We start from the raw sequence: 11,138 nt of genomic DNA on the forward strand, positions 1-11,138 counted from the left end.
GTAAGGTTCACTTGAATGTTTTTTTTTAAATAATGATATTAATTTTTTTGATAATTTCATCGTGTACCAATTTTAATTAATTTTGCGCTAGCGAGAAAAAAATCATTTTCACAAACAAAGAACAAAAATGACAATTCGAATAGCGAGAAAATAAAAAAAAAAATGTGCTATGTAAAAACAGAAAAACGTTAAATAAAAAAATTAGATTTCCAACATCAAAAAAGGAATTTTAGCATTTAAATTAGTACTGCATCCAACTATTATAACTTATTTTTTGTTTTCATGTTAACATAGATATAAGGGGTGAAACTCAGATACTCAAAACTTTTAAGTGAATTATCTCGGTATTATTTTTTTTTAAAGCCTAGTAAGCAGGCTAACTGCATTATCCCAAATCTATTATCTCTTATGGTTTAAATTAAAATAAAATAGTATACTTCGTTGCTGAAAAAAAAAACAAAGTATTTCAACTTGAATTTTGCAATGTGAATTTTATTCCACTTGATTATTTTCTAATTTAAAAAAAATGCAAACACTGATATCGATAGGCTATCATAAAAAATATTGTTTTTTTTTTTTTATTCTTAATCCTAAGCTTTTTTAGCTTTCAATCCTTCCAAATACATGCCAAGTCCTTTTTGAACCATCGGCTGGTTGATAACAAACAAGAACTCTTGCAAATCTTGTTCTCTTGTCATAACCATTTGATCTAATCCGGCCTTTCGGAATTTTTGTTTCGTTATGCCTCTGGCAATTGGATTGACTTTGGCAAATGAAGCTATAAACTTCTCACATTTAGCTAAGGCTTCTTCTTTTGTGGCAGCTACTTCATCAATCAGACCGGCCTGCAGAGCTTCTTCGGTTGTAAAGAGTTTACCCTGAGTCAAGGCATTTTCAGCGGTTCGACGTGGAAGCACATTTAAGAATGTTGTCATAAACCAATCAGGAGCAACAATGCCTAACTTTGTTTCATTTAGACCGATTGTGAAGTTGGGCAACATGACACGGTACTCACAGCTAGTTGCTAGCAAACAACCACCAGCTGGTGAGTGTCCCTTGAACAAAAAAAAAAAAGATGGAATTTGATATTCTTATGACACAGAAGATGAGACTTGACTTACATTGACCAATGCCACACTGGGAACATTGCATCCATAAAGAGCTATCCAAGCATCTTGCAGAGCTGTCCAAAAGCTCTTAAGTCTCTCTGGATCTGGTTTGTACATTTCCATGAGGTCCAATCCAGCCGAAAAGATTGTCTTTGATGACTAGATACAAAAAAGAATAAAATAAGACTTATTATTATTCCTTATTTCGTAACCCTTTTGAGTAAAATAAATGTGACTATTTAGTGGGTTATAGATTTTTCTTGTATTTTCTAATTCTTAGTTAGTTAGTCATAGTCGACGTTTCAGGTATGAATATACCCTTCTTCTGAACTCCATTAATAAAATAATCAACAAAAATAAGGAGTTCCGATGGGAAGTCCTTCTTCTAAAATATTAGCAGATATTGTTATGGAAGCTTTATTAGATGAAGTTTTTGAAAAAATGACGAAAAAAAAAAGTACTGTAAAAGTTACAGCCCATAATAATATCAATATTAAGAACTGCCGCATCTCAAATTTCTATTTTCCATATGATTTACATGGGAAAGATTATGTTTTTGAGTTTGGAATTTTATGACTTTAATGGTTCATCAAAAAGGCTACATTTAATCATTTTCTTGTATAAAATTAATAGTGGAGTAACTAAAGCTCAAAAATTGGCAATATTAGGGAACCCGGCCGAACAGCTTAGATTTTGATGATCTTTTTTTTCAAACGTCGGTAATTAAAAATACTTTAAAGTCTATAGATTAAAAATTGCCGGTGTTGCCGTTTTGATTTTTTAAATTAAATTGAAGATTTTTGTGAACAAAAACAATTTTTTTTCAAAAATTTTTCTTAAATTTCATAAATTAATTGATGCCAAAAGATTGTCTAGGAAATTCAAGGAAAAAAAATATATGGAAGTGAGGGACAATCTTCCATAGTTCAAGCGATAGATGCAATTTTCTTATTAATTGACTTCAAACACAAAAACAACGGCAACACCTACAATATTCAAATATACATTTTTTAAAAGCTAGAAGCTTAGTCATATATGTAAAATTTAAAACTAAGTTAATTGAATGAACGGCTTTTGAAAGAATGGTAATTGAACTCAGATTTTTGAAAAAAAAAAATTATTGAAAAAATTTTAACATGTCGTTTTTTAAACTTGGTCATAATATAAAATGCATTTATTTTCAAATTTTTTTGGCCGCATTTATTATGATTTCAAATTATAAAAGGAAATGTCAATATGTATTACGGTTTATGAAAAAAATTAAAAAGTATTTCATTTTCGAAGAACTTTTTTTAATAAAAGTTTTGAAAAAAATGTAACTTATTTTTTTTTAAAGTTCAACATCTAAACATAAAATTATTTTTTATTCATTTAATAACCCTTACTGTTGAAAGTTATATAGCAAAAATTTACAGTTCCTATTTACCACAGTCTTTGAGAAAATTGATTATTTCAATGCAAAAATTCAGTTTTAATAAAAAAAAAACAAACCATTGAAATTGAAGTAATTTTTCATTTTTTTTTTTTTCAAAAGTGTGATATATTTTACCTTTTTTGCTTCGAAATTCAACTGATAATATTTATGGCCAAACATTTTTTTTAATAAATTCATATTTTATTAGAAAAAGTTTGGAAAAAAGTAATTTTAAATTTTTCTAATAACATTTTTTTTTTAAATTCTGAGTTTGAGGACCATTTTTTCAAAAAGTCTTGATTAAATTTAGTGGATTTAAATTTAAGAGATAAGAACGAGCTTCTGGCTTTTTAAAAATGTATTTGAAAATATTGTAGGTGATGCCGTTGTTTTCAAAATATTTTTTTTGTGTTAGAGGTCAAAATGTTAGAAAATTGCATTTATCGCTTAAACGATGGAAAATTGTCCCTTACTGCCTTTTATATATTTTCCTTAAATTACCTAGAGAATCTTTTGCTATCATTTGTTTTATGAAATTTGAGCAAAAAAATGGTTTTGTTAAGAAAAAAATTAATTTTAATTTTAAAAAACAATACGGCAACACCGGCAATTTTTAATCTATAGACTTTAAAGTATTTTTAATTACATACGTTTGAAAAAAAAAATCGTCAAAATCAGAGCTGTTCGGCCGGGTTCCCTAATAATTTGCTTTAGTTACTCTACTATAAACGCTCTACAAAAATACTTAAATAAAATTAAAAAAAAAACCACCCGAAAAATTGATGAAAATAATTTTTTTTTTTTTTTGAAAAAATAATTAATTCGAATTTATTGAAAATTACTAATACGATAGTATTAGGAGTTTGACAGTTAAATATAAAGAACCGAAAAACAAATTTTATACAAGAAAATAATTAAATCTTAAAAAAAGTTATAAAATTCCAAACTCAAAAACACAATCTTTCCCATGTAAATCATATGGGAAATAGAAATTTGCGGCAGTACTTAATTTTAATATAAAGGGCTGTAATTTTTACAGTATTTTTTATTTCGTCGTTTAACTATGAACGAAATAAAATATATATGTATTTTTTTTTTTTTTTTTTTAATCAGTCTAGTGTCCACTGTCACTTATTTAACTTTATTCAACAGTTTCGTTTAATGTACAAGTTGTCGGCATTTTGTTCATAATAGCATATTTATTGGTGTTAAAACACTGTTTAATGACCCTGTCGGTGTTCTGAACCGGCCAGGAGTCTAACGATTTTCATGAATCTGATCTTTTTGTTCTACGTTTTTTCTCATTATTTTTGTTGTTTCTCATTTCTCAATTGTTTTTTTTTTTTTGTCTTCCAAAGTAAACGCAATAAGCTGACTTATTTTCTTTGCGATTTATTTTTTTTTATTTAAAAAAATTTTTGGTGTTCATTTTTTTTAGTCAGAAAATGTCAGGGGGCATTCGAAATTTGGGAAGGTTCTGGTGGGCCATATCACAAAAAAGGTTGGGAAACACTGGTATAGACGAAGGACATAAACCAGATTTCAATACCGTAGACATAACATATTACAGACAGAAAAACGTTATAGTAAAAGGATGTTACTAGAAATGTTAGGTACATATTTAAGATACAGATAATACTGTTAATAGAGGGTTAGATTGTAGTCAGCAGTATTTATAGTCAGTTTGTCCAATGAAATATGTTAGACTAAGTTTTGCCTCTTTTTTTTTACTTGAATTTTTAGATAAGATTTGTTTGTGTAATTCAAACAAATGTTTGAACTTCTTATCAAATAGTAAAAATTAAATTTCATTATTTTGAAATTTCAATGATACAAAACGTCTTTTTCAAGACCTCTGTTATTTAATTTTAAAATAATATACCATATAAAAAAAGACAAGCAGTTGAATATAACTATTGTTGAGAAACCTTTAGAGGTTATAGTTTTTTTAAATATTGTAAGTATAGATATTTAGTATTTTTGGTTGTTATTTTTAAGAAATTTTATTTATAGAGTCCAGAAGAAGGGCATATTCATACCTGAAACGTCGACTGGTAGGTACTAACTAAGAATTAGAAAATAAAAACAGTAGAGACCTTTAGCCTACGAAATAGTTAAATTTAAAATAAGACTTATTATCCTGAATCTTATCCAACTTACCGAAGTCAATATCAAACCCTTGCTTCTGTTGTTTTCGATTTCATCAATTGACTTCTTGATGGATGTGAGCAGATCCAGATTCAATCCATTGACTGGAGGTCTGTTTAGGGTTAGGGTGGCTATGCCAGTCTTATCATTGACCTCTACAGTTGTTAATGGTGCCGAAGAAGACATCTGCCTTACTCCAGGTAAGACAGACTTCAAGGTCTTTGCGTAGTTCCATGCAATGCTCCTCATTCTGACTTAACTGTAAATAAATCAAATCTATTAATCAACAAGTTGAACTTTGGACGAGGAAGATTAGGATGATTTTTTGTGAGGAAGATGTTGCTGATTGATCTTTTTTGCTGTCGTGATAAGATTATGCACTTACTTGGCTATGGTGTATAGATAATATATTTGTTGTTAATAAAATAAATATTTAAATAGTATTTTTATTTTTATTGCAAAGTGAAATTTTTTACTTACCTCTCTTTGGCACGAATTTGAAAATAAATTGTGAATGGAGGAGAACTTCCCGCTTATGTCAATTCTGCAGTGAAGAAAAAATAAGAAAACATTTTTTTATATTGAAAACAAAAACAAAACAAGCTTTTTTTTGTTGTAATTAGTATTGGAAAAAATGTTTGTTTATCTTTTCTCCAAGGGGAAAAGCACTCAAAATATTTCGAACATTGTATATAAATTTTCGAATTGAGCGATTTTTGTTTGAAATGTGAGTCAAAATGGTCAAATGCAACAAGTAGAAATGAACGCGTTCAGTACATTCTTTTTATTTTTTCGGTTTTCGTAAAAAACCTTTTGCGAAGAAGGTTTGTTAGAGTGATTAAAAATGTCAAAAACATGAGAAAAAAATACATAATTTGCTCAGTTAATTTTTTCGGACTCACAGTTTCGCAGAAATAATAAGGGCTTGACCATACCGAAAATTCGGCTGTGGAAAAAAAATCCAAAATGGATGTGGATTTTTTTTTCATACAATTTCATGAGTAGGTACAACTACAACGGCCACTTTTTGAAAAAAGTCAAAAAGTGAAAATTTTCAAAATCATTTTGTGACAGTTTTTCCGACCACAAAATTAAAAATAATGATGCAGAAAGCTTATTTTTTGGTTTAAAAAAACCATTTAAAAAAGAAATAAAAAAAATTACTTTTGTAAATTTCCCACTTTTTCACTTTTTAGGTCATTGTAGTTATATGGCTTTACTTGGGCAGAAAGTTATGATTATACCTAAAGCGGTTAATTCCCTGCAAACCAAAACTCTGTAGATTTCTTGAAAACACAACCACAAAAAAAATGTATTCTTTTAAACAAAGTTGTACAAACATGGTTTAGGGGTTGAATTACCGCACACGATTACGATCATACGTTAACGTTTTGTTTATATTGCTCTCTCTATTTAATTAGTAGAAGAAGATAGGGACACATAGCAACCATACGTTAACGAACGTATGCCGTAGTTCGACCCCAGGAATTCAACTTGCTGACTTCAACACAGTCAGCAGTTCAAATTTAATTTTTTTTTTTTTGAAATAGCAAAACCCATGCTTGAATCAAAGTTGAACCACATCTAATAACCTGTTTCCACTAGAACCCAAATCGTGATAATTTCCCAAATTATATCATTTCGACTCTAGTGAAAACAGGCTATTAGATGGTTCTACTTTCATTCAAGCATGGATTTTTTTATTTCAACATTTATTGACTTTGAACCAGAGCTAAACCTCAGTTTTACAACCAATCTCAATATGTTTGGTTCAGCTATTCTTATCTTCTGAAATTGGTATTTAAAGCCTGGTACGCTGCTCGCGCTAAATTTTAGCCGAGATAAAATTCCCATACAAGTTATCGATAATTTGTATGGGATCCATTTTATCTCGGCTAAAAATTTTCGATAATTTGTATGGGAGCTAAAATTTAGCGCGAGCAGCGTACCAGGCTTAAGCAGAGTGATTCAAAAGTTCATATATTTTAAGATAGCCAAATCCATGCTTGAACTAAAGTTTAACCATAGCTAATTCACCAAAATCGACAAAATAAAGGAGAACGTTATATAAATTTGACCCTCTATAAGAATCTTAAACGAAGCTTTACCGAAGCTCTACCGGAGCTTTGAGATTTGACAGATAGCTTCAGAAGAGCTTGTATAGCTCTTTTATACATGTCTTATCAAAATTAAAAAAACAACGACATAAACAAAAAAGAATTCTTTTTTAACTGGTTTTATATCATGAATTTTATCTTTTGGTCTGATATTATCTAGTTTATTTTTATTAGTAAAAAAGTATATAATTTTTTTACCACACCCAGGAATCGAACTTCGTATCATTGTATATATATTCTTATAGTACTCTCATGAAGTAGAATTTTCTGTATTGCGTCGCCACCGCTGGGATCGCTAGTTTATTTTATGTTTGAACCTTATGCAGAAAATTGAAGTGCAGATCTACCAAAAGATGTCGCTAAAGTATTTTCATGGATTGATAGTACTATAGAAATATATATACAATGTTCGTATCTTCTAAATTATTCAATGTCAAAACCAAAAAGTGTCCGAACTAGATTATTCAATATCAAAACCAAAAATCAAATACAAACTTGGTAATTTGTGTAAAGCTTCTATAATGATGAAAACTTGTCGAAAATACAAAGAAAACAACAACAATTGACAGTAGCTTCCGACTCCATCCGCCAATTATGGTTCTGGCTTAAGCAAGTTTATCCGAAAAACAAGCTTTCTTCGTTTAAGTTTCTTTAACAGTATTTAAACAACTTATTAGAAGTTCTTAAACAAGTCCGAAAGCGATTAAATTCTGAAGCAAGCTCAATACAAGCTGTATAAAAAGTAGAACCTGCGGAATTTCAATTTACAGAAGCTGTTGTGCTAGTTAGGTATGGCCCCTAGTATGCTCTAAGACCACCGATATAAACTACACTCTGGAAGTGGTTTAATATTTTCCTAAAACATTTTGCTTCCACCTTTATTTATTTTCCAATTTCCTCACATAGATGTCACCACCATCGCCTGTCACTTTTCCTCGCTGACAAGCTTACACGTCACGAAAAATATACACACATTTCACATCTTTTATTCCACTCAAATTTTTGTCCAGAATTTTTGAAGTCGTGTCGTCGGCAATATACTCTTCTCCTCATTAAACCACTGCCAAAGGCAAACCGTCTCCTCCGTAGACTTTCACTTTGATTAAAGTTAAAAGAAAAAAACATAAATAAATACAAAATGGTTCAAGCAAAAACACAAAAAGTTGGCTCATCTGGATTCACCAAAGAAGAGGAACTCCTGCTCAACGATTTCAGCCGAAATGTCTCAACAAAATCATCAGCCTTATTCTATGGAAATGCCTTTATCGTATCTGCCATTCCAATTTGTAAGTAAAAGAGTGCTTTTGTCTCTATGACACGTCAAGACTTTGAATCTTTATTATCCAACAATTTAGGGCTCTTCTGGCGTATTCACAACATGGATCTCTTGTCCAGTGCTATTTTCTTCCTCCTCATGACCGGAGCTAGCACATATTTAATGGCCTTGGCCTACAAGAATATCAAATTCAGTCTGAAGCACAAGATCTCTGTGAAGCGTGAAGATGCCGTCACTCGGGAAGTTAACCGCCAATTGGCCGATGACAAGAAAATCACCAAGAAGGAAAAGGACGAACGCATCTTGTGGAAGAAGAACGAAGTTGCCGACTACGAGGCAACCACCTATTCCATCTTCTACAACAATGCTCTTTACTTGACCATTATCATCTTCATCAGTTTCTTTATTTTGAAGAACTCCTCGCCAGCTGTGAATTATATCTTTTCAGTTGGTTTGGCCAGTGGAGCACTAGCGCTGTTCTCCACCAGCACTCAAACATACACTAACTAAGGAGAGAGGCTGATATTCATTTTTTTTTTTCTTTTTTTATTATTTTTTCAAATTTTTCTTTTCTTTGTATATTTTTCAATTTTGAAAACAAAAAAAAAAAAACGAAAGAAAATATAGTTTGTAATTAAAAAATAGATTACACATAAATTTCTTCTGCGGAGAAGTCGAAATAAAAAAAAATGATTTAATTAATTTAATACAAAACTAATTGATTTTTAATTGAATTTGTTGGCGAATATGTTGGTTTTTGGGTTCAAAAGGGTTTGTCTTCTAGGTAATTACTTTCTAATGACTGCGAGTTTTAAACAAATTGATTTTGCGGTAAAATGATTGTCTGAAATGTAAAGATCTAGATGCTTAGACAAGGAAGGCATCCCTGAAAAATGTAATTGTCGTTTTTATGTTTTTTTATTTTCAGTATACTATATAAGAAACTATCGAAAATATGAATTTTATTTAAATAACGGTACATGGTTAGAAGTTTAGCAAACTTTAAAATCGGTTCAGCTATAATGAAAACCATTTATATTGACTTTTCCATCATTGTTATCAAATTTTGTTTTGATGAAAGCCAGAAACTGTTTTCGAGACGGTACCAATACTTGACCTATATTGTTCTAGTTCTATAGGTCAAGTTTTCGTTCGTAATAATAAAATAGAAATAAATTACCAAGCAATTCAACATAAATGTTTTTGAAATCTATACTGAAACCAGGGGTCAAATCATCTTATACTTTAACGAGTAACTCGTGAGCGGAATCTGTTCATTTGGCATGATGTCATACGTACTGCAAACGACTTCGTATTCAAACGAACGGAATGTCATTCGTTTGGTTTGAAGCTTTGGAACAAATTGTAAACGGGTTCAAAAAGTAAAGAAAATATAACATATATCTTATTTAAATATTAATTAAACTGTTTGAAATCACGAAAACATACTATATTAGGACATATATATTAACAAAATAAAATTTCACCAAAAGAGTTCAAAACACCAGCACCAACCCCCATTGCAGACCATTGATTTAAAAAAAAAAAAATTCCTCAAATTAGAATACAGTAAAACCTATTTAATTGGACCACCCTTGGGACCGAAGAAAAGTGGTCCGATTTGGAGGTGGTCCACTTATAGAGGTTCCTTTTTAATCGGACCGGTCCATTTAGAAAAAAATTTCTCTCATTCATACCTCTAACCCACGTAAAAATGACAAAAAATATAGGTACCTACCAACAAATTTCAAAAGGCTTAATAACTTTAACATTCTTTTTCAAATCCATTTCACAAAACAATCAACTTCAAAAACTCTATTGCACTGTCAAATTGTTTCCTTTGCCAAGAAACGAAAAATAAAATTAAACATTTTGAGGAATCCCCAAATAACAAATGTAACTTTGCAAAATTGGCCAAGAAAAAAAATGGGATGCATATGTACATGAACATTGAACACACATGTTCCAAATTTTTTACTTTTGGTCCAATTAAACAGGTAAAACAATAAGCAAGGAATGTTATAAAGGTGGTCCATGGTCCGATTAGCAGTTGTCCCGATTATAGAGGGAAATTTGTATGAAAAATAGCAGGGAAAGCATTAAGTGCGGTCCGAATAGGAGGTGGTCCGATTATAGAGTGTCCCAATTAGGAGGTTTTACGTAATATGAAAAAAAAAATTTGATTTTATAATCAAAAGGAAGTGATTAATAATAAAACTCTTAAAATGTATAAAAAAAAAAAAAAAAAAAAAAAATCTTGCCAAAAGTGGGGCTCGAGCCCACACCATTTACGCTCCCATATCTTTTATGAAGGCAAAATTGCTCCTCGAGGTCAAATTTGTCACACAATTACATATAGCCTTTGCAATTGTAGATTCTGCCAAAAATTACGTTCTGTTTGCTAACGTAGCCGTCACCCCAATCAATATGCTCGTTTAATGTATCACGTAATTGTCTTTCGTACACTTGAGGTTTCGTGAACGGATGCGACGATTTGGCCCCAGTACTGACTTTCGAATTGGGGGAAATTTTAATTCATAACTGCTAGTGGGGATAGGATGATTTTTGGATAAGAGAATTTGGAAGAATGTAGAATCAGTAGTGGGTGCAGGTGAACCATGTCGAATGAAGAAAATTTTTACTTGCAATATACAAATACATATATGTAGGCACTATATGGAGAGTTAAGGATTCGTAAGAAAAAGTCGAACTCGAAAGAATAATCAGACATGGCAATACGAAGTCTGTATGTAGGTATATACCTCGTGCTGCAACCTAAACTACTGGAGCGATGATCTTCCAACTTGGAAGCATATTACTCATGAAATTGCTTTAACGAATCAAAATTATAACTTTTCCCTATTTTTTTTTTTTTTTTTTTTTTTTTTTTAAAAAGGTTTTCCATTATAGCTGCTTTTACCATAAGAGCATTTAAGGGCATTTTATTTTATTTATTATTTTATTCAGGGGCGTATACAGGATTTCTTCTTGGGGGGGGTCATGCCAAATTTTTTTCTACAAAAGTTTTGATAGTAGGCATAAACTTGAAAATGTGCTATTTGAATTAAAAATAT

At 30.6% G+C, this 11,138-nt stretch overlaps 2 protein-coding genes and 1 long non-coding RNA gene across 4 annotated transcripts; 2 read left to right on the forward strand and 1 right to left on the reverse strand.

Annotated features, from left to right (window-relative positions):
* Positions 1–588: 588 nt before the first annotated feature.
* Positions 589–5,284, reverse strand: LOC129916024 (enoyl-CoA delta isomerase 1, mitochondrial). Of its 2 annotated transcripts, none has more exons than XM_055995786.1 (4): positions 5,152–5,284; positions 4,684–4,930; positions 1,122–1,268; positions 589–1,055 (listed from the first exon to the last, which is right to left on the reverse strand). In XM_055995786.1, the coding sequence occupies exons 2-4, from the start codon at positions 4,918–4,920 to the stop codon at positions 591–593; spliced, it is 849 nt and encodes a 282-aa protein (XP_055851761.1). In that variant the 5' UTR covers positions 4,921–4,930; positions 5,152–5,284; the 3' UTR covers positions 589–590. The 2 variants fall into 2 exon arrangements, with proteins under 2 accessions (XP_055851761.1, XP_055851762.1); XM_055995787.1 differs by lacking the exon at positions 5,152–5,284 and adding an exon at positions 5,057–5,129.
* LOC129916025 (uncharacterized) lies at positions 4,296–5,109 on the forward strand. Its single transcript, XR_008772398.1, has 2 exons — positions 4,296–4,480; positions 4,537–5,109. It is a non-coding gene; the product is annotated as an uncharacterized LOC129916025 (long non-coding RNA).
* A 2,479-nt stretch (positions 5,285–7,763) lies between the features above and the next one.
* LOC129916332 (translocon-associated protein subunit gamma) lies at positions 7,764–8,778 on the forward strand. Its single transcript, XM_055996196.1, has 2 exons — positions 7,764–8,074; positions 8,144–8,778. Exons 1-2 carry the CDS (start codon positions 7,927–7,929, stop codon positions 8,572–8,574), a joined length of 579 nt encoding a protein of 192 aa, XP_055852171.1. The 5' UTR covers positions 7,764–7,926; the 3' UTR covers positions 8,575–8,778.
* The last annotated feature ends 2,360 nt before the right edge of the window (positions 8,779–11,138 follow it).

This window comes from Episyrphus balteatus, chromosome 3 (genome assembly GCF_945859705.1).
Source record: "Episyrphus balteatus chromosome 3, idEpiBalt1.1, whole genome shotgun sequence".
Taxonomy (NCBI): Eukaryota; Metazoa; Arthropoda; class Insecta; order Diptera; family Syrphidae; genus Episyrphus; species Episyrphus balteatus.